General features: G+C 36.9%; 1 protein-coding gene and 1 pseudogene across 7 annotated transcripts in view; one reads left to right on the top strand and one right to left on the bottom strand.

Moving 5' to 3' along the window:
- Nucleotides 1-24,134, bottom strand: part of Tcf12 (transcription factor 12) — a 263,062-nt gene that overhangs the window by 61,130 nt on the left and 177,798 nt on the right. For all 7 annotated transcript variants that reach the window (XM_021206106.2, XM_021206102.2, XM_021206104.2 and 4 more), the window contains 2 exons: nt 18,336-18,471; nt 12,597-12,649 (listed from right to left, as the gene is read on the bottom strand). In XM_021206106.2, coding sequence (XP_021061765.1) covers nt 12,597-12,649; nt 18,336-18,471 — 189 coding nt within the window. The remainder of the gene's footprint in view (nt 1-12,596; nt 12,650-18,335; nt 18,472-24,134) is intronic.
- Nucleotides 1,066-5,151, top strand: LOC110327541 (annotated as a pseudogene).

Consider the following 24,134-nt stretch of genomic DNA (forward strand, 5'->3'; position numbering starts at 1 on the left):
AGAGAGAGAGAGAGAGAGAGAGAGAGAGAGAGAGAGAGAGAGAGAGAGAGAGAGAAGGGGGGAGGGAAAGGGAGGGGAGGGAGGCCAACTAATCAACCACTTTCATGTTTTATTATCAACTGTACCCCAAACTATAAATTATTGTATTAAATAAAAGACTTTTGTCTTAAATTCTTTCATTTGCCCTGAGTATGCTTCGCTGTTTAAAACAAAACTAAAGCTATCTACTTGCCACGCAGACTTCTGATAGAAGAGGAACGCAGTGATTGCTGCAGCAGTATACATGCACTAAAACAGGAAGGGTGCGGAGAAGATGATCATGGCACCTATGTAGGATGATGCACATATTTTTGAAGTGCGATAGAGCTTGTACTTGTTGATTTAACTGTCTTAAGGAAAGAAATTAAAAAGAGTGAAATGCTGCTATGCTGAAGTAAACTGATTATGTGTACAAGATGTGAGACTATTTTCACTGTTGTTGGTGTGCCTTTTTTCATTCTGTAGAGCTCCATAATTATTAGGTATTCTGAAATATTTTAGAACTTGCCATACACTCTGTTTCTGAAACCCAAATGTGGTGGTTTGAATAGGTTTGGAATGCTTGGCAATAGGGAGTGGCACTATTAAGAGGTTTGGCCTTACTGGAGTATATGTGGTCTTGGTGGAAGAAGTATTATACGGTACAGCTGGGCTTTGAGTTCTCCTATGCTGAAGTTTCCTTCACCCACTGTGGAATCAGAGAACCTCTCTTGGTTGGCTGAGGAAGACAATCCACTTCTGCTGCCTGTAGATCAAGATGTAGTTCCTCCAGCATCATGTGTGCCTGGACACTGTCATACTTCTGCCATGATAGTGTACTGATCCTCTGAAACTGTAAGCCAGCCACAATTAAACGTTGTCCCTTATAAGAGTTGCCTTGGTCATGATGTCTATTCATAGTAATAAAACCAAACTAAGACACCAGAGTTGTTGCAGTTGATGTCCAGTGCCCACAGCAATCTCAAATCTTATTTTCATAATTACACCTAGTATTGGTAAAATGAGAAGCCTAAAGCTTTACATGAAATGAAAGATCCAGATAAGAATCTCAAGAACCACATCACAACTACTGAACTGTAAGATAAGCATCTAAAAGCTCTGAACTCAACAAGTGCTGACAAATGAGGTATAAGTGGTTACTGCCCTGTAATATGCTCATTTAAAGTGATCATCTATTTTAAACGTTGTGGAGTATCCATAACAACAACAAAGGCTGGCATCTTGCCAACAGGTAAAAACTCTTATCCAATTTTGGCATTATTTACTCAATAACAATTTTGACATTTGATTTTAACAATGTGCATTTATATGTAGGTCTGACATTAGATTAATTTAATTCCTCTAGAAAACGAAAGATTTGTTGTCAAACTCTTGAAATAACTACAGAAGCTTCTATAGAGAGGGAAGTGAGTAACTGAGCTGACAAGAGAGCCTGTGAAAGGAGTGGACTGCGGCTCCTGTACCATCCTTCAAGAAAAGTGCAGGGCCTATATCATGATTCTTTGTATGCTCTGGCTAGAAAATTTAGTAGAGCAGTAAAAGTGACTATGAAATGGATTATAAACAAAAAACAGCTGTAATGAGCAGACAGAGTGAGGAGCTCAGAAGATGTGACCCTGGTAGCACCATCGTACCACCTTTAGAGTGTAACCTTGAGATATGTGTTTCCCTAACCTTGAAAGATTCTATCTGTGGTACTATTGTTAAACTTGGATAAAAATCATGTAACTTCAACACACCATTTTCTAATTCTAGGACTCTATGCTGGAAATGAACTGTATGTCTCCTAATTCTCATGTATCCAAACTGAGAGCCTATGCTAACAAAAAGGGAAATGACATTGGTAAACTTTCCAAGCAAAGGATTATTTTTCTGATAAAAAAACTGGACAGCTTTCCACTCATCTTAAAGTATTTTTAAGGTTTAAGCATAGTTAATGTTCTATAAGAAAAGGATAAAATATGGCTACAGTTTTCCTTCTCTGAAGATAATTCAGATAATTTTTTTATAGTTTAGACCAACTTCATGTTAATTAAGCAAGGTGTAGGAGGTACGACAGCTATAGCTATAGCTATACTGCTAATCACATAGATTTGTTAATTTATTTAGTATCCATAGCAGGGAAGGAAGGAGTATTGGGTGTATGCTGCCATTTTATGCAGGATGGCAATGAGAGACCCCCTATGATTAGAGAGAAAACCAGCCATGCCCCTGGGACAAAGGACCACACAGGAATAGCAGCAAAGAGAAGAATACATACATAGAAGGACCCGAGGATGGACCAAGGGAGAGAAGATAGCAGAAAAGGATGTGAGAGAAAGGAGATAGGTCATGAGGGTCTGGGAAGCCACTGTGAGGACTTTGGCTTAGTATTGATAAGCTACTGCAGGACTTAAGGGAGGTGTGATACGGATATGATCTGACCTAGACTGTTAAGCAATCTCTCTTCATCAAAGAAGCCACTGATGAAAAACTGTAAGACAAGCTGGGGAGCGGTTACAGTCATCTTTGGACAAAGATGACATAACTCAGGTATTGAAAGATGGTTAAATCTTGAGGTTATTTTAGTATGAGAAATAAAGTACTTTTTTTTCTTTAAGGAAAAAAAAATGTCTCTTGAACTCTGGTTTCTACACACAAATGTTTTAGAAGAAAAGTCTTTACATTTCTGATGAGGTCAATCCTGAATCAATACTGAGCGGACACTGGTGACTGAATTACCTTTTCTGTTGTAAAAACATTCTTTATTTGTGGTAAAATTTAACAGCATATTTTAGAAGTCAAATTGGAACAAAAATTTGTTTCCTATATAAAGATAAAGAAAGGAAGCTAGCATATTTTTCATCGTTTAGACAACTAGAGAAGGAAACTGAGAAGTACTGTTTACAACAGGTAATCAGTGTTCCTTTCTGGATGAGGAAGTTAACAGCTATACAGGCATCATTTCCATCCCCCTTGACTGAAATAATTTTCTGGGTAGTATACTCTATGATTGGAGGAAAATTATTCAACAGAAAAATGTTAAAAGTTACTTCTCTTCACAGGTACAATTTTTAACTTTTTATCTTTTAACTATAATCATCTTGAAGACAGGTTTTCTTTGTATTTAACCTTCTTTTTTTGTTTGTTTGTTTGTTTATTTTTTGAGACAGGGTTTCTTTATGTAGCCTTAGCTGTCCTGGAACTACCTTTGTAGACCAGGGTGGCTTCAAACTTACTGAGACATTTGCCTCTTTCTCCCTAGTGCTGGGAATAAAGGCATGTCCCAGCACTGCCCAGCGCATTTTAGAACACTTGTAATGATTTTAGCAGAAGGGACTCACTGAGACCTAATAGCAGATTCTTATCCCTCTTGAGGACTTGGGACTAAATATAGGGAATACTCTGCCACTGAGTGATAACCCTAACCTTGGTTTTTGAAAACCTTAAATATCTTTAATGATTCAGGGAGAAATATCTGCTTCTGATTTCAAAAAATACTAAATAAAAAACATCTCAAGTACAAATCAAAACGTGAGCTTTTAGTAGGGGAATCGAGGGTGAGGAGGTGGGAGTGGGTGGGTGGAGGAATACCCTCATAGAAGCAGGGGGAAGGAGGATGTGATAGGGTGTTTCTGGGAGAGAGGGAAACCAGGAAAGGGGATAACATTTGAAATGTAAATAAAGGAAATATCCAATAAATAAAAGTTAAAAATCATTAAGAACCATAAAAAATTCACCTACATTCATAAAGATTAACATTAAGAAAATGAAGTTTCCAGACACAAACAAATTATTTTAGCTTTTGGTAAAGTGTTCATGTTAAACGAACGGCACTTAATTTCCACATGTCATACATACTTCACAGAGAACAGATCACAGCACCCACCTTCAGCTTAGGTTTTACCATGAAATTGGGCTAGGACAAAAATGACAACTTGAGTATACACACATCTACAATATCATCTAATGTAACACTTAAATTCCAGAAAATTATAACACTTATTCACTTTACTGTACTAGTAGGAAATAATCTTGGAAAGCATCTGACAGTACAATTAAAAAACAGCTCTGGGCCTTGATGACAAAGAGGCTACATTGTATCCTTGAGTCTAGTAAGCCACAAGCTTGATCTACCAACTATTTTAATCAAGTTTTACTGGAACACAGCCTTGCCTATTCATTTACCTATCACCTGTATCTACTTTCAATACTATTAACACAACTGTGTCTAGTAGTTTTAACAGAGACCATTTGTCCCCACCCCCCCCACCTCCATATTTACTATACAGCCTCTTTATAAAAGACTTTGAGTGGAGTAGTGCCGCCGCGATTGCTAGCAGAGGAGGGTGTGCAGCTGCTTCCATGCTACTCGAATTGTGAACATTACAAGCTAGAGTTGAGTACGTGGGCAAGCCATCAAGTCACGTTACAGGTGGCATGGAGGAGAAAGCAAGCTATATTGTTGGTAACCTGGGAACTGGTGCTGGTAAAGGAGAGTTAGAAAGGGCATTCAGTTACTATGGGTCCTTAAGAACTGTATGGATTGCCAGAAATCCTACAGGATTTACCATTGTGGAATCTGAAGACCTTAGAAATACAGAGGATGCAGTTCGAGGATTGGATGGGAAAGTGATCTGTGGTTCTTGAGTGAGGGTTGAACTATCAACAGGCATGCCTTGGAGATCTTGTTTTGATAGGTCACCCGCCCTTCATCCCTTAGATCCTAATGATAGATGCTATGAGTGTGGTAAAAATGGACATTAGGCTTATGACTGTCATCGCTATAGCTGATGAGGAAGAAGCAGGTCACGATCTAGATCACATTCCCAATCCAGGGGAAGGCGATCCTCTCGCTCAAGCAACAGGAGCCGAGCGAGGAAGGAGGTCAAGATCAGCATCTCTTGACGCTCAAGGTCTGTATCACTTCAGAGATCAAGATCAGCTTCACTCAGGAGATCTAGGTATGGTTCTATAATAGGATTGAGGTTCCGATTCTGCTCAAGGTCGAGATCAAGATCCAAGTCTATTTTATGACCAAGAGGCAGCTGATCAAAATCTAGATCTCTATCACCTAAAAGAAGTCATTCCTCATCAGGAAGTCCACACAGAAGTCCAGAAAGAAAGGACTGAAGTTCTCAAGTTCACCCTTGAGGGAAAAGTTATTTTGTTTACATTATTATAAGGGATTTGTTAATGTCTGTAAAGTGTAACCTAGGAAGGATCTTCAATCATCTAATCAAAGTGGATCTGGATTATTACTTTGTAAAATTCACAGCAGTAAATATTATTTTTGTTGAGTGTATTAACATCTTATCGTCTGAAAATGTGGGTTTTTATTTGACACATTTAAATAAAATGTTTCTAACTAGAAAAAAAAAAAAAAAAAAGACTGAGTGATAATTACCTTTAATCCCAGCACTGGGGGACATGGATGGAGACAGGACAGGGGCAGGGACAACTCTTGAGTTTGAGGTCAGCCTAGGCTACCCAGTAAGACCCTGTTTCAAGAACCAGAAAAACACAAGAACCTTGATGCAGTATACTGAGGAATATAAAAATGCAACCCTGAGCTCTGCATCTCTGCTCACCTCCTGCCTCTCTCTCTCTCCAGTGGGAAGATTATAGGCATGTGTTACTTATGCCATGCCAGAATCAGATTATTTTTTGAAAACTTATAACATATTGCCAACACTACAGATATATTGGGTTAGATGCTAAAACAAATATAATTTAAAGTAAAAAAATTTGATAGGTGAATAGTTTAAAACATTTGAAATCTACTTCAAGACTATGCATGTGGGGCAATTTAGAAACATTTTCAGAACTTGTAGTGTTTTTTTAAATGACTGAAAGATTACTCACAAATCTACATGGCATATATTATAACCCCTGAAACAAGATATACCCAGCGAACAAGTATCTTCCCAAGCACAATCAGTATTAGCTGAACAAAGGCAAGCATTTCTGGACAGTGACACAGGACAGAAGTCCTTCCTAACTTAGAGTGAAATACAGAGCTCACTCACCTCTAATGGTAAAAACTTGATTTTCTTTTTGCTGTTTTATGTCTTTATTTTATATTATATTGTCATATCAGCAAAATTTAAAAAATGAAAGGGACAACTTGGTTTTCTACTGATGGATATATTGACAGTGATATTAGGATTTAAGTGTATTCAAACAACTCAACAATATAAATCCAGACAAGTCTTACATAGAAAATGAATTGGCTACTTATTTACGTCTGGTTTATGACAACTCAGAGATTCAAATTATCAGCATCTGTAAAAGTTCAATAAGCCTTGAAAGCCACGTTTAGCAAGATGATTGAGAGGGTAAAGGTACCTAACATCAAGCCTGACCGAGGGCCCACATGGTGGAAAGAGACACTCCCGACCCTCCACCACATACGATGCAAAATATGGTAAAAAAGTTATCTCTGAATGAAATGGAAGCATATATTTGTTTAACAAGGAGCACAGAGCTTAGAAAGTAACCCTGTGACTGAGTTTTGCAACCATACCAGGAGACAACTGGGTCCACAGAAGTGATAGACTGCTCTTTTTTTCTACTTTCTCACTTTAAACCAGATCAAAGCTTTCTTGGCATGTGACAAAAATTAACATCTTAGCGCTAGGTCAAAACCTATCGTTCATACTGATACAATTCTGACACAGCTTCAACAGTGGACACCATAAACATCAAAAGTGGTTGCTTCCTACTGATATATGAAATCCTTCAGTCAAACTGGACATTTGTACCCTTTACAGATCTAACTGTACAGAGAATGAACTAGCCACCATGGGAATTTTGTATTGGATCAGCCTTCAAACAGAATTAGTCTATATGACAGGTGGAAATGAGACTCTCTTCTATACATCCATCTTCAATATGCCCTCTATGCTTGTTTGCCTAGAACTAAGCAAATTCCATGTTTGATCCATGTTCTAGAACTGCAGAGCTCATTTGTGAAGTAACATGGAAGATGACCCTGGCTTGAAAAGTTGTGTACAGCTCATTAGCTTTATTCTTGCCAGTCTTAAGAGGTCTCCGGCAACTGTTTATGACACTGCTCTCTTGGCTTCCTGGTGATCCTCATGAGGTAGACCTTCAGAAGGATCTTTACTCATTGCTGAGCTGGATATTTTCAGAGGCTCTTTCTCTACAGTTCTAACCCCGACAGTGATCTTACTAGTTGAGAGAGCTAATCATTTGTACTTCAGTTTCTCAATGTAATAATTTTTACCAGCCCCAGAAAGAGTTGCCTGTCATCGCTCTTATTTAAAAAGTCTAGCCAGGCGGCGGTGGCACATGCCTTTAATTCCAGCACTTGGGAGGCAGAGGCAGGCAGATTTCTGAGTTCAAGGCTAGCCTGGTCTACAGAGTTCCAGGACAGCCAGGGCTACACAGAGAAACCCTGTCTCAAAAAAACGGGGAGGGAAGGGGAAGGTTTTAGTCTAAATGTGTTTGGGACTTACTATTCCATTTCTTTCTAGTTCTTAGTCTTATTTATACTATCTGATATTACAGAGCAATACACCAGCACTATGTATGGGTCTAGAAGACTGTGTGGTTTGAGGCACCTCAGAATCTCCCTAACTAATTTATGATGTCCATACATTTAATAATTAATGTTAACTCAAAATTCGTATTAATTTTTTACAAAAAAGTAAGCTGAAACATCACTAGCAGGCAGTGTGCTTGCCAATCATTCATGGGAGTGGAGCCCTAGGTTTTGAACCCCAGCACTAGAAAAAAAAAAAACCAAACAATTTCTAACTTGGATTACTAATTTTTTGTTGTTGTTTAACGTTTAGAGTGTACCTTTCTATCTACCTTTGGCTAGCTGGTACTCACTATGTAATGCAGGCTCAACTCACAGCAATCTTCCTACCTCAGCTTCCAGAAAGCTGGACTAACAGGTGTAAGCCACCACACCCAACTATAATTACCAATGTTAAACCCATAGAATTGTACTGCTTCAAAGCAAGAAAATGTAGAGTTTAAACTACTCTGATTCATATTGGAAAATAAAGTTTACTGGGTGAAAGAAGTGTTAGAAGATAAAACTTTTCTAAATTGGGTATCAAAATACATTTTACCTAAGAAATTATATTAACAGTCTTTGTGGGAAGATATATACACATTTTAAAATATAGAACAAAAGATAGTGTGACATTCCATTAAATGTGCCATTAGTCTATGATTAATCCTGTAAGCTAGTTACATTTTAAAAAGTCTAGTAAGACATGTTGCTTTGATGCAGTTGATGCATGCTTTTAAATGTTATGGTGCAGAGCAAGTTTAGGTAGGTGAGTTGAAGAAGGCATTTCAGATTTATCTAGGTGCTTACTCTGGGACAGATTTATGCTGAAATCTTGATTCCTAATTTCAAATTCTGCACCTTTTGCAGTATATAAAATATTATTGACATTTGGAAGTATAACTACCAAGTTAAGAGAGTAACGAACACAGAGACTCGGTATATCTGATGCTCATTAGGGAAGCTATAACAATGTTCAACCAAAGGGGAGAAAAATAAAGGAGAAATATAGCCCTGAGACGTGAGAAAATAATAATGATCAGAATAAATCTAAACAGCAGACTGTGATTCAGCAAATTTTCCTTCTCTTTGAACTTTCTTTTTCTGCAAAAGAATGCTTTTGAACAACAGCAACTGTAATTTCACATGTATTCAGTGTATGCCAGGCTCCTATTTACATACAGAAGTGTGGTAATATAATTTTTTTCACAGTGATATTTATCGGTTCACCTTCATTTTTTTCTTGTTTTGGAGCTACATATGGTAAACTGAGTTTTAAAAATTAAATTTAGGCTACAGTGGTAGATATGAGAAAAAAAATGAAGAAAGAGGAATTCTGGGTTATATCTGATATACCAGGTAAATATTTGGTACTGGATACTTTCCTAGTAACCTTTCAGACTGGTACTGTCGTCACCTTTGACATGTGGCTTGGAGAAGTCCAGGCTCAGCATGTATGAAGCCTTATGTTCAATCCCCAGGATACAAAAAACGAGAACAGCCAAACCAAGCTGAGATTTAAGACTAAAGATGGCTCAGTGGTAGAGCTCTTGCCTAGCATGCAGTGAGCCGCAGCCTACTCCTCAGCACTACATAAACAAAAAGTCCTTATGGTTCAGAGAGTAACAAGTAACCCGTCCAGGTCATAAAATATAAAAGGGGCTAGGTAAGGGGGAAATTCTGTGTATCTCTAAGGCCACACCATCCTAAGACAGTGCTAGTCCTTAAACAACAAAGCCAATTAACAAATATAGCTGCTCAGGAAAGATGGAACTGGCAAAACTACTTTAAATTTAACATACGAAACAAGATATTTTTATGAATAAACCAAGATTTTTACTTTAATACTGAAAGAAAATGTCTTTTCACAGTTTTAAGCTGTTCTTATGGCCCTCCATATAAACTGGGGTAGACTAGTGCAAAGGTCAAGCAAGGAGAATGGTGTTAGAGTAAAATGGCTGACTTTGTTCCTCATACTTAAGAGAAGTCCTACACCTCTAACAAAGTGACATGGCGACTGAAGGGATCCTACTGAACACACTTCCTTTTGTAAATTCAAGAAAGGTTGCAGGAGAAATAGTTGCCCTAATCCCTGCCCTATGTCCCAAACTCTCTTCTACTTTCTATCTTAGCAATGATCTCCTACTGAGGAAAAGCAGGTATACACTGCTGGTGTTCAGAGATTAGGGAAGGGAGGCTAAGGAAGAATCCTTGAGGGTAAGGAAATGGTCGCCATGGTGATGTACCTTGCATACCCTTTGAACTCTGTTCAGTCCCAACAGACTCCAATCACTGCAAGCCCGGACACTGGAGGTCTGTGCTCAGAGCAGACCTGCCTATGACCATGTGTACTGAATACTGTCCTCTGTTTCTATCCTAGGTAAGGGGTTAAGGGAGGAGAAATGCTACAGTACATTTACAAAAGTTGAATCTACTATAGAATCTATATTACTTCTAAATTTAGACAAAACATTGTCTTTTTACACTTCCATTCTTTTTACCTGTTGGCCTGTTTGTAATCTGAATATTTTTAGTTTTGTAAGTATGATACTCATTATTCAAATCATCATGAATCAGAACATGTACATTCATGTTATTTTTGCACTCACTTATTTTATGACTCTCAACATCAAAGGTTTGCAAAACTGAATATTCATTATAAGCAGTCAAATAGAAAAATAAAATTTTCTTTATTTATTGTTTTATTTAGACAGGGTCTTGCAAGAGAGCCCAGGCTGGCATGGAATATATAGCAATCCTTCTGCTTTAGTCTCCCAAGTGTTGAGATTATAAGCATATACACTACCATGCTCACTGGTATATACAAACATATATACATGAGTGTGTATGTTTGAGACAGGGTTTCACTACACAGCCCTATTTGGCCTGCAATCCCTATGAAGACCAGGCTGGCCCCCAACTCATATATATGACTGTCTCTGACTCTGTGATTAAAGGTGTATACCAAAGAAGCTGGAAAAATATAATACTTAAGAAAGCTTGTCTTACAAAATTTCCTAATCATTCTAAAGGTTCATCAAAATTCACTAGTTTTTCCTTTCCTGAACACAAAACAATACAGAGAAAGGATCTTAAAGTAATAAATGATGTTATATTTTAAAATGTAAGGACAAAGGGCTCTCTCTGCAAAGTCTCTTTTCAGGCTCCTCTGTCCATTTTGCTCAATTGTTTTTAAAAATGAAGTAACTGAAACACTGACAACCTTATTTCTTTTTCTTTTTCTTTTTTTTCAAGACAAGGATTGATTCTCTGTATAGCCCTGGCTGTCCTGGAACTCACTTTGTAGACCAGGCTAGCCTCGAACTCANAAANCCGCCTGCCTCTGCCTCCTGAATGCTGGGTTTAAAGGCGTGCGTCACCACACCCGGCCTTAATCTTATTTCTTAAAACTAATGTCAGACCAAGAATAAATGTGGTAATCTTTTTACTTACTAATTTGTTTTTGAAGCAGTATGGTTCTGCTAATATTAATATACAATCTAACTTAATACTTTCACAGAATTATAGTATTATAAGAAATCATACTGCTCCATGTTTTAGCAGTACTGTCTACATGAGTATGGTTTCTGTTAGATTATACTGTCTACCTATCTTTGTACAGCACGTAACTTTTAAAATGTAAATCGTATAACTATTTTTTGCTGCTGCTGAAATTCCTGTCTTCAGGAATAATGATTTGAGGCATTGTTCATTTTGTTTATCAAGCAGCTATTCAGCCTCTAGTGGGACCAAGTGCTTAAGCAAGCAAAAGCATTTAGGATGCAATTCAACCTTACAGGTAGGCTGCAGGTTCAGAGTACAGGTGCCTATGCTTCATAAAACTCAGATCCATCTGGAATTGGAGTTTCAAAGATTTCAATTAGACTTTTCAGAAGGAGGGGGCAGGACATAACAGAGAAGGAATGCAAACAACCAAAAGATGATTTCTGTACTTTACCCTTTAAAAGAAATAAGAAGCTCAGGCCCATGCTGCCCCTTCTAGATTGCTACTTGTCAAGCAGGATATTCCATTCAGTCCAAACTCTGATGAGCTGTGACTCATCTGGCAGCACCTGCGCCCATGTGTTAAGTATTGCCCAATAAAAGCCTAACATCCATTTACACAACAAAGAATGTACCCTTCAAGGCACAGGGCCTCAGTCTAACAGCTTCACTGACCATTTGTTCTACACACAGAGAAGAAAACCCTTTCCCTTCTCACCAGAGGTTTTAAGTATGGATGGATTAGTAATGTAAGTTTATCTACAAATACTTCTACTGCTTCAAAGAGCAAGGATATTAAGAGCACAAACACTCCTACAGTATTAGGTTACTACAGCCATTAATGATTGTTTTACCAACCTCTCCCAGCCTCCTGCATCAAAGCTCTTTATTCTCAAAGGATACATTTTTGAGAAAGTAGGGAATCAACAAACTAGTTGCGTGAAAGCTTTCCTGATGCTAGACTGAAGTTGGAAAAGGCTTAATGAAGGCTTTAAAATCCACAAGGGCTTCACAATGAACATCTGACTTGGTGATTTATGCATATTAATAACCTCAGTCCTACTGAGGCAAGCTGAGCTGAACATGTCCTCCGAATCTTAATGTCTTTAGCTCCATTGGGATTATTACAAATGTAAATTTCTAAGATTCTCAGCTATTAATCTCTGTCTGTCCTCCTGTTCAGCAACATAATGACTAATTAAACATCAAAAGACCTGCATAGGAGATCTTCTTTGACAGCTCCAGGCCTAGTCTTCTTCCCAAGAGGGGAATTCAAATGACAGAGACAGGGAGTGACAGCATATGAGTAAGCTACAAATCACTGCACAGAAAACACAAAGCTGAACCTTAAGTGTAGATTTATCTCAATCAATGATTTTGTTAAAGCAATGAACAGTTACTATGTAAAGTATGCCCACTGGCACCAATCGAATCCATTCTTGTAACAAGTAAATATTCAATACTTGACATCAGTTTATCTAACATCAAATTAAAAAAAAAAAAAAAAAAACCAAAAGAGAGTACTTACAGAAGAAGGTAGGCCAGGAGGCACCTTTCTTACTTTTTTTGCTTGTAAAGGATCTGAACATGGAAAACAAAATGTTTCATTAGCATTTACATTAGGGGAAAAAAATCTAAACAGACTTCAAATGAACAGGAAACTCCCCCAAGACCCCCATGGTTTCTCTCTCTCTCTCTCTCTCTCTCTCTCTCTCTCTCTCTCTCTCTCTCTCTCTCTCTCTCTCTCTCTCTCTCTCTCTCTCTCTCTCTCTCTCTCTCTCTCTCTTTTAATATTACAACAGAGCATGGGAATACAAGAATGACAGTCCTGGCTCTTCTAAGTTTGAAAGGTAACAATAAATGGAGTAAAGCAAGAAGAACACACCAATATTACAAAAAGCGAAGGAGAAAGAACATCTTCAGTGCCTGTTATGCCAGGAGTGTTTAAAGACATCACACATGTCAGTTCACTTGAGGTGGAACTCTGTGCAACAGGTTTAACAGCACACTTTCTTTTTAAAATTTTATTTTGTAATAAATTTAGGTTCACATAAAAACTGAAAAACAGTACAGTTTTCATTGACTGCTCACCCAACTTCCTCTAATTAACGCCTTATATGCCCATAATGCTATTGTTAAAACAAAATTAACTTTAACAACAGCACACTTTCTTAACAGACAGACTGCATCAGATGAAGAGCTAGGCTTAAAGGGATATTTAAAAAACTTAAGCAACAATGACGAAGACGACAACAACAACAACAACAACAACACCCCTTAATAACATCAAATGCTGTACTACAAATACTATGTATAAAATTTGAAATAAAATTTAAGGAATGAAAACTAAGGTTACAATAACATAATGACATGCTATTCAAGCGATGGAATAAAGCCAAGATACACATCTAGTATTATGGCATTTACTTTGGCAATATGTGAGTAAAACTGGAACTTCAGCACTAAGGCACAACTGGGACTTTTATTCCTTTTCAGGAAATGAACACACAGAGCAAGTATATCTCTTATTTTGCTATAAAGTGTGTGTGTGTGTGTGTGTGTGTGTGTGCGTGTGCGTGCGTGCATGCACAAACATGTATATGTGTATATGTGAGTGCAGGTGAATGTTTAAGTTCAGGTACCTTTGGATACTAAGTCCAGAAGAGGATGTTGAACTTTCTGGAGCTGGAATTACATACAGTTGGTTATAAGGTGTGCCACATGGTGTGAGACTAAATTTGGTTCCTTTGCAAGATCAGTACACTCTCGTATCTGCTGAGATCATAGCTCTAGATCCAAAGAATTTGGAAGATAAATTAATTTAAATGAACAATTTTCATTTGCCTAACTTGGTATTCTAATTTTTCTTGTGTATAAAATTAATAACTTTTGTAAATTATCTTTTGAAAAGTGATACACACAGCTTTCCAACCATACACAAATAAATAATGGATCAAATTCAGGATTTTCAGAGGCATTCACTGTTAGGGAAGTCTGATGTAAAATAAACTCCATATTTTTTAAAACTTCAAAACATGAGAATTAAAAAAAAGCATTTAAATGATAGTACACAATAAAACATGATTTTATAAAGATTGAAACATTTAAATTTGGTCTGTGAATTCTGTAGAAGGCTATAAAGGGAAAAAAAAACAACTTTGTAAGCAGCATGTGGAAAAATATTATACAATAAAAAGAGCAAAAAGCATTCATCAGCATGGATATCCCTTCCCCAAGAGGTGTCCTATATTTGCTTAAAACAGAAGTGCCAAATATAAACAAGATCTGGCATACTCTGTATTTGTAAAACTTACAGCAAAACTTTTGTTCTTGGTAAGTCATTTCAACTAATTCCTTGAGCAAAAGCTATACTTTATACAAAATCAAGGAAATGGTTTCTATGCTTGGAGCTATCTGGATATTTTCCTTTTGTATCTTATCATTAGCCATATACTATCACCAGTCTGGGATTCACAGTCTAGTTTGAGGACCCTGCCAACTGTGATGGAGAGTAAGCTGGTGGTATTCAGTTCAGAAGCTCTAAGTGCCTGGGCAGGTTACTGTAAACCTCCTTTTGTTTCAGCTCCTTCAGTTCCATGCTCCTCTCATGTAAACATCATAATCTATGGTAATATATGAAATATGTCCATTGCATCACCTAACATTTGTGATACTTTGATGTTTAAAATGTATAGCATAGGGGTATATGAATGCCTGCATGTATATGTACCACATGTAGGCAGTGCCATTGGGGGCCAGGTGAGAAGATGCCACAAGACTGAAATTATAGAAAGTTGTGAGCCTCCCTATGGGTTCTGGGAATTACTCAAGTCATCTGGAAGAGCAACCAGTGCTCTAAACTGCTGAGCTATCTCTCCTGTCCCACACTAAAGTACTTATAGCCTTTATGTAAACTAAAACCAATTAAAATTAGCTAGTTATTGCTCTTCAGAACAATTTCCTAAAGCATTTAAATTGCTTTAGAAAACTCTAAGATTGAATGTAACTCTCTAAAGTTCTTGTAAGTGCTCATATTTTACCAGACACTCCAGTGTGAGTGAGATGCTAAGATTGAGAACAGCAATAGGCAATAATGTACTAACTGATATCCACACAGAATGGAAGGACTCTTCTGAGCATCAAGAGAAACACCACAGGCTTTACTCCATTTTGTCTTGTTATTTATAACCTAATGTTAACATTATAACTTCAGAGTTTTGAAAAGACACAGTAGATAAGCAATAGTATCTATAAATCATAGATAAATTGAAACTTGTATTTTAAGCCTGTATTTTAATGTATCCATATTCTTTTCTAGTTATTCAATGGTTGGTTTTCTTTTAGTAATAACACACTGGCAGGGGACTAGTTCTTTGCCACAGTGTGTCTTCAGAGTCTATGAAGAAGATACTCCTAGAGACTAACCCAATATAGACTCAATGAAGGTCCTTACTAGGCTAACAAACTCAATCGGGTAAACAAATGGAACACAGATGCACAACATTTTGAAAGTTAGTCCTTTAAAAAAAGATCTATCTATCTATCTATCTATCTATCTATCTATCTATCTATCTATTTTGCACACAGCATTCTGCCTGCATATATGCCTGCAGGCCAGAAGAGAACACCAGATCTCATTAAAGATGGTTATGAACTACCACATGGTTGCTGGGAATTAAATTCAGGACCTCTGGAAAGACCAGACATTTTTCTTAACCTCTGAGCCATCTCTCCAGGCCAAAAGCTATCATTCTTTAATAACAAAAAGAATGCTGGTCTAACCATCAGAGCTGGTTCAAAAAGCACCCCAACATATTACTTGACCATGTTCCTAGAAAATAAAGACATCTATCAGAATTCTTTTCTGGATGTAGCAATCCATCACTTCATCCTTTCTATGTACCTCATTCATACTTTAGACCTAGAGACTAGAAACATTCACCAAAATATATGGTTTGATAGGTAGATATATTAGCTGGAGGCAGTTAACAAATATTTGTGCAATCAGGGATTATTTCTTTGGTTTACATTTACTTTAGAAGCTAGTCTATCTTCATATAAACATGTTTTACAATATCTTTACATTAATTTTTTATTATTTTTCTCATAGTAAATTAATTATATCACATACAGGTGATATATTATATAAGATATAATTAATATATATGAAATAAGTAGTATTTAATATTAAACTTAGTTTTCTTATGTTAAAAAATCATTTTAAACAATGATGATAGAAGGTGTTACAGGATACACAGCAGCACAAAACAGACTGGTTTTATCAGGATGGATAGGTGAATGAAGGGATATAAGTATACACATATAAGTATACACACATAATTGACATAAAAAAATGAAGTTGAAAGGGAGGAGTATGAATGCTTACTACAAAGTTTCTTTCTGTATGCTGCTCTGAACTAAACAACAGTGCCAGTGTACTAGATAGCATTCTGTTGTCTACTTTCATATAAGTACATTATATTCTGTTCATTTTACCTGAACTTCAATGGAAAAGTAAAGAAGTAACTAGCTTGCAAACAAACAAACAAACAAACAAACAAACCAACCAAGCAAACACAACAGCAAAAAACCCACTGGACTCAAGACTCACAAAAACCTTAAAACTTATCCCAGGAAGCAATTATGTATGTGACATCTTCTGAGTCTTAATTTTTATGTTAAACTGAAGATTAAAGTCATGAACTAACAGGACTATTGGTCTGTTGAGACAGAAATTTATGAAATCATTTTATAAACCATTGAGTAATATCTTTATCTTGGTTAAAAACTAGATGTTAACAATAGATGATAAAACTTCCATTTAAGAAGAAACTACTTGTAAGTTAGAAGAAGAAAACTTGGCTAAATCCTCTCATGGACAAAATATTAAGTGGTTTGCTGAAAAACTGTTAAAATTATGGTTTTAGTTGGGTGATGGTGGTGCGAGTCTTTAATCCCAGTACTCAGGATGCAGAAGTATGTGGATCTTTAAGTAAGTAGGAGTTCAAGGCCAGCCTGGTTTAGTGAGTGAATTCCAGGACAGCCAGGGATATAGAGAAAAACTCTGTCTCAAAAAAACTGGAAACTAAAAAACTATGGTTTCACATGGCTGCTTAAAACAAGACCTGAAAAATGACATTAATAGACAGATTAACACTGAAGGGAAAAAAAACCTCGAGGGCCTTTACTCTATTCCAAGAACTGAAAGTGGAAGAAATGGTCTCCCCTATGGGAAAGCTCCTCAATCAGTTGTCAAATACTAAAGGGTCAGCAATGAGATTATACATATAACAGTAATGTTGAGAATGGAGGGATGGCTCAGGTTAAGAGCACAGGCTAATCTTCCAGAGGTCGTGAGTTCAATTCTCAGCAACCACATTGTAGCTCACAACCATCTGTAATGGTATCAGATGCCTTCTTGTGGTGTGACTGAAAACAGCTATAGTGTACTCACATAAACTAAATAAATCTTTAAAAAAATTATTATTAAAAAAAGGTAACATTGTATGGACTGGCCATGTTATATTTATATGTTTAGAAATATACATATAAAACAATAATTAAAGACCATGAACTTGAGAGCAAGGTGGGAGTCATGGGATAGGGTGAAGGGAGAAAGGTAAGGGAGATGTAATTTCAAAAAAAATTTATTATAAATTAAAAAATGGTTTTAAGGTAGCACAGTATATATACAGCACAGAGTGCTCATAGTGATGAAAATTATGGTTTAAATATTGAATCGTCAGTCAAGACTACTTATAATTTGTCAAACCTTGAATTCAAAGTGAATGAGTTCTTTGCAACAGTGGGAGCTCTGACAACTTCATTCATTATGTATCTAACACATACAGGATGAGTATCCCTTACCTGAAATACTTGTGGCAGGATGTGTTTTAGTCTTCAGATTAGGACTATCTGTATACACATCATGCAGTATCTTGGGGACAGAGCCCACATGTAAAGATTAGGTTCATTTATGTTTCATATACAACCTTTCTACATAGTCCAAAGGTAATTTTGTACATACTTTATTTAGTGTGCTTCATGGCTGTGGCCTGTCTCAAGAGATGAGATATAAAACGTCAGTATTCAACAGGTTTCATACTTTAGTTCTCTGGATTTTAGATTTTTGGATTGGGAATACTCAGCCTGACTTCCAAATGATGTCTTAGAAAGTACATTTCTCCTCATTAAAAGCACAGCCAGAAGTACAGACTAAAGGAGCGAGGGCTCCTGGGAGACAGGGTTTTCTGCATCAAACACTCACCTAGAGCTACAGAATCATGGAGCGGTCTCCTTCTAGAACTTGTGGCAGAGAATGAGTAGTATGGTGGTCCAGGTTTTCCTGAAGAAGACAGCTGTGCCGGGCTCCCAAGTCCTAGATCTTGTCTCAGGAGACTAGACTATAACACAAAGCCAAGGAAACAAGTCATCTTGCTGCTAATGAATGACCAAGCTCATCACTTCTGAATAACCAACAATGCCTTGAAATTTAGAACGAATCAATAAATACTTTAAAATTCAATGGAAAAAAAGAAAGCAACTTCAATAAATGGCGCTGGTCTAACTGATTGTCTGAATGTAGAAGAATGAAAATAGACCTATATTTGTCACCTTGTACAAAGCTCAAGTCCAAGTGGATCAAGGATCTCAACATTAAATCAGATCCTCTGAATCTAATAGAAGAGAAAGTGGGAAAGAACCTTGAACTCATTGGCACAGGGGGAAATTTCCTAAACAGAACTCCAATGGCTCATGCTGTAATATCAAGAATTGATAAATGGGACCTCATGAAACTGTAAGGTAAATGACATAGTCGATAAGATAAATCGGCAACCTACAGATTGGTAAAAAAATCTTCACTAACCCCACATCCAACAGAAGGGTAATATCCAAAGAACATAAAGAACTCAAGAAGTTAATCACCAAAACCACAAATAATCCAATCAAAAAATGGGGTATAGAATTAAATTGAGAATTCACAACTGAGGAATCTCGAATGGTTGAGAAGCACCTAAAGACATGTTCAAAGTCCTTAGTAATCAGAAAAATATAAATCAAAATAACCCTGAGATTCCACCTTACACCAATCAGAATGGCTAAGATCAAAACCTCAGGTTATTCAACTCCATGTGTCCAAAAGAGGGTACCGAACTGCCTGGAATTGGAGTTAAAGGTACTTGTGAACCATCTGATTTATGTGCCTGAAAATGAACTTGGGTCTTTCTTCTTCAAGAGCAGATGTGTTCTTAACCACTGAGTCATCTCTCTAGCACTTAGCTCTAAGAGTTTTATTGTGAATTCCTTACACATTTCTAAAGAAATAATCAAATTGCTTGAAAATAAGGAGAGTTTTACTTTGTTACTTTTATAGAATTCCCAATGCACTGCTGACCACAATAGGTGAAAACAGGCAGCCCTGTTTTAGAGAAAGAATATAGAATTGGTTACTTTTCATTAAAAACAAAAAAAAAACAAAAAAAAACCCAACCCCCCCAAACTTTCCCAAGTTGAGGAAGTTCCTATTGTTAACTTGTTTTTTTCTTTTCTTTTTTTCTAAAAAGATTTGTTTATTTATTTTATGTATATGAGTACACTGTAGCTGAACAGATGCTTGTGAGCCTTCAAGTGGTTGTTGGGAATTGTAATTTTAGGACCTCTGCTCGCGCCACCCCCCCCCCGATTTATTTATTACTAGAAATAGGTACACTGTAGTTGTCTTCAGACTCACAAGAAGAGGGCATCAGATCTCATTATAGGTGGTTATGAGCCACCATGTGGTTGCTGGGATTTGAACTCAGGACATTTGGAAGAGTAGTCAGTGCTCTTACCTGCTGAGCCATCTCACCAGCCCCAATTTTTTTCCTTAAGATTTATTTTTATTTATTTATGTGTATATGAGTATGTGAGCTCACAAATGCACATAGGTGTCTGTGGAAGGATCAGACCCCCTGAAGAAAGAGTGATAAGCACTTGTGAACTAGTTGGCATGAGTTCTGGAAAATGAACTCAGGTCCTGTGGAAGAACAATGAATGTTTTCAATCACCCAGCCATTTTTCTAGCCCCATAAACCTTCTTAAATGTTCTTATCAGGAAAGGGTACTAGCTTGTGTTTTTGTTATTTGGGATCAGGTAAGGGACAGGGTATCATAATGGAGCCCCAACTTGTTTGAAACTTGCTATATAAACCAAGCTGCCTGCCTCTGTTTTGCAAGAGCTGGGATTAAAGGTCTGTGCCCCACATCTGGCCAAAGTAGTAGATTTTTGTTAAATGCCCTCCAACTACCCTGAATCAGTTTAGTGAGTTTGTGGGGTTTTTTGTTTTCTGCTTTTCCTTCACATTATTACTGTGATAAAGTAAGCTACATTGATCAATTTTCCCATGTTAAGTCATTTTTGCATTTCTGGGACAAACTTTCTTGGTCATAATGTTTAATCCTTAGATTGCTGTCTTCATTGAGCTAAAATTTTATAGCACTTTTTTTTTGTATTGATATTCAAAATGGATAATAGTCTGTAAGCTCGTTTTCCTTTCTGGGTCTGTGGCTCTGGTATCAGTATAATGCTGTCCCAGTGGTGGGAAGGAGTGTTTCAGAAGCAGGAGCCTCATTCCACTTTACTGGAAAAGTCATCTGGCTCTGAGCCTTTCTTAACTCAAAAGACTTCTATCAGAGTTCTTGTTTTCCTCTGTTTAATTCTGAGCCAGTCTTGACAGTACATATTTCTAGAAATCTGTTTGCTTCATTTAGAATATATGCTGGCAACAGCTTGGGGCATTTTTCTTTCTTTTTCTTTTATTTTCATGAAGCCAGGAGTGATGTGACTTTTTCACTTCTGATTCAAGTTATTATTTAGCCATCTAAGAAGAAGTTTTTCAATTTTATTGGTCTTCTCTAGGAGCCAACTTTTAAATTGTATATAATCCACATTGGTCTAGAACTTACTAGATAAACCAGGCAGGACTCAATTCTGTAATTCTGCTTAGCCTCCCAAATGCTGGACATACTTTGTAAAGTACAAATTTTTGACTTTGTTGCTGGTTTTCTCTCCTGTCTTCTGGTCTGTTGTGTTTATGTATGCTCTATTCATTATAGTTTCTTTCCCTTCAGTTTGGTCCATTTTTATTCTTTCTAGTTTATTTTTAATTAAATTTTTATGTGTATGGGTCTTCGGTTTGTGCACAGCATGTGTGTCTTGAGACTAGGGAGGGCAGCAGAGGACATTTGGTCTCCTGAGGCTGGAGTTACAGGAAGTTGTGAGTCACTATGGGAGTGTTGTGACACAAACTAGGGTCCTCTGCAAGATGGACTGGTGCTCTTCAGCACTAAACCCCATTTCCAGCCCGTTCTTCCTTTTCTGGTTTCTAAAACTGCAAACTTGGGGTCCTTATTTGAGTTGGCTTCTGTGCTTTCTAACATTTGGTATTGCTGTGTGCCAAAAGCAGCCCTGAGCTTGTGATTGTTCTGCCTCAGCAGAGTTCTAACTCATCTCCTGTGTTGCTTCTTTAAAGCTCACATGGCAGTGATGCAGTATACATGAAACAAAGTACTAAATCAGCCAAAAGCTGTCTTTCAGAAATAGTCTTTAGAACCCAGTACTTTTCAGATACCTCAAAAGGTAAATTCTTTTTCTGACACAGCTGATGTATTTCTTTCTTAAGTATGGAAGTGGCTTACCAGATATTATGGCATGTGAACAAAAAAAGACTACAGTATTAATGTAATTAATTAGCATTAATTATATAAAATTCAACAGATACAACATTCAACAGACTCAGAAAGGGATGACCAGAGTTAAAAAAGAAATATTCTATGTTAAAATAAGTTCCATAAGCAGTAATAAAAACAGAGAAAATGAACAATTTAAATGTAAACACCATATATATTCTATTCCCCCCCCTCCACAAACAAACCTTTTAGCTATTGATCTTCTGATGACACTCTGTTTAAGAGCAGGGACCTAGAAATCACTGTCTCCACAGACATTATGTATAAATTTTAATCACCACATCTGTTTTTAAGTTTTTCTTTTATTTTGCCTTTGACAGGCACATGCAACATTTTTTAAAATAGCAAGATCAGAAATATATGGAACATATGATCTCCACATGATTGAAAGCACCGGACATGCACCTAAATTTCTTTTAATGGGTGTGCTCTTTGCTCAATGTCAGATTGACTGCCCTTGATAATTTTATTAGTATTTTCTCACATGAAAGACAGAGGAAGCTTTTCATTAAACATATAAAATAAATATGAGATAGACATAAATGTCTCTTATTAGATATTTTATAATGTTCTTGTTATACAATATTTTAAGACAATCTTTTCTTAATAAAAAAACTTTATGTATGGAGCTGGAGAGATGGCTCAACATCTGTTCTTCCAAAGGTCCTGAGTTCAAATCCCAGCAACCATATGGTGGCTCATAACCATCTGTAATGAGGTCTGATGCCATCTTCTGGTGTGTCTGAAGACAGCTACAGTGTATTTAGATATAATAATAAATGAATCTTAAAAAAAAAAAAAAAACAACAAAACTATGTGTATGAGTGCTTTGCCTGAATGTACTCATGTGTATCATATGCATCCCCAGTGCATTCTAAGTTCAGAAGAGGCTGCCAGATCCCCTAGATCTGAAGTTATAGATGGTTATGAGATACCATGTGGATGCTCGGAAGTGAATCATGGTCATCTGTAAGAGCAACAATGTTCTTAAGGTATTGAACTATCTCTTATAAAACCCTAAACAAACAAACAAGCACTCCCAAAGCAGAAAACAAACAAAACTCAACCAAGTCAACCAGCTCTCTCTCTCTATTCGTGTGTGTGTGCATAGGGTAAGGTTGGATGTGCAAATGCCATGGTGCATGTCTAGATGTCAAAGAACCATTTTGTAAAGTTAGTTTCCTCCTTCTACCTTTATGTGGGTTCTTTCTGTGTGAGTTTCCCAGGTCTGCACAGCATGGACTTTTATTTGCTGAACCACCTCACTGGCCACATGCTATAAAACTTTTACAAGTATATAAAATAATGATTTATATTAAGAGTCAACAACTTTCAGTTAGTATGTCAATAAGTAGACTTATTTCTGAAATGACTTTCAATGAAACAGTCTTGCTGTTGATTTCTCTATCAGCTGTGGCCATTTCCATGCTACAGGGGAAGAGCACCAGTATGAAAGCAGTCAGTCAACAGGCTGGCAAGCACAGTTTAGCTCTCTAGCCCTTTACAGAACATGGGTTTGGATCCCTAATCTGAGGGCATGTTAAAGGGCTGAGTTCAGAGATATATGTTTGCTTAAATAATAAAATAAAATAAAACATTACAAACAAACAAATAAACTTGCACATAGGTTAAATTTAGCCATCTTCTGAGTGTCAAGATGGTTCCAGTAAAAAGCACAAAATGACCTAAATGGTGAGGAGGAAAGTGCATCTTCATGTTTGTAAAAGGAGACCAAATAAACATACGAATATCTTGGAAAAAGTAAAAGTGAACTAGCCAGGCCAGACTCGAATTCTGAATGGGAAACTGGGCAAATGCTCTACTTGAACAAATAGTTCCTCTTCTCTCCATGCATGCATTACCAATAGCTCTCAGGCACTAGGGAAGCAAAACTTTACAGTGTAATAATGAAGCATAGTCAGAGAACATCCCTTTCATTTTTCTCTTTCCTCTGTAAATCATTGTGGTTATGTGTCCACCTTTATGTAAAAAGAAGTAATATAGATAGTACTCTAATTTTCTATTTCTTCAGCACAATATTTTTGTCCTGTGTAATGGTTTCAGAAGGTCAGGTCTGCCCTGAATTGAAGCTTGTTGAGTTGTAATTCTCAATGGCTTAAAGACTAGATGAAGAGACAAGAGAAGAGTAGCAAACCCCTGGAGGGAGAGGTGACAATTAGGAGTCTGAATCGAAAGGATATGACAGACTCAAGCTATATTAGCTCAAATCAAGAATAGAAAACACTGAAGCTGTTTATCAGGTTTAGGAGTTCTCTGGTGGACTTTTTAGGGTCACTTATGTATACCATCATATCATCTGCAAATAATGATATTTTGA

This window comes from Mus pahari, chromosome 10 (genome assembly GCF_900095145.1).
Source record: "Mus pahari chromosome 10, PAHARI_EIJ_v1.1, whole genome shotgun sequence".
NCBI classification, from domain to species: Eukaryota; Metazoa; Chordata; class Mammalia; order Rodentia; family Muridae; genus Mus; species Mus pahari.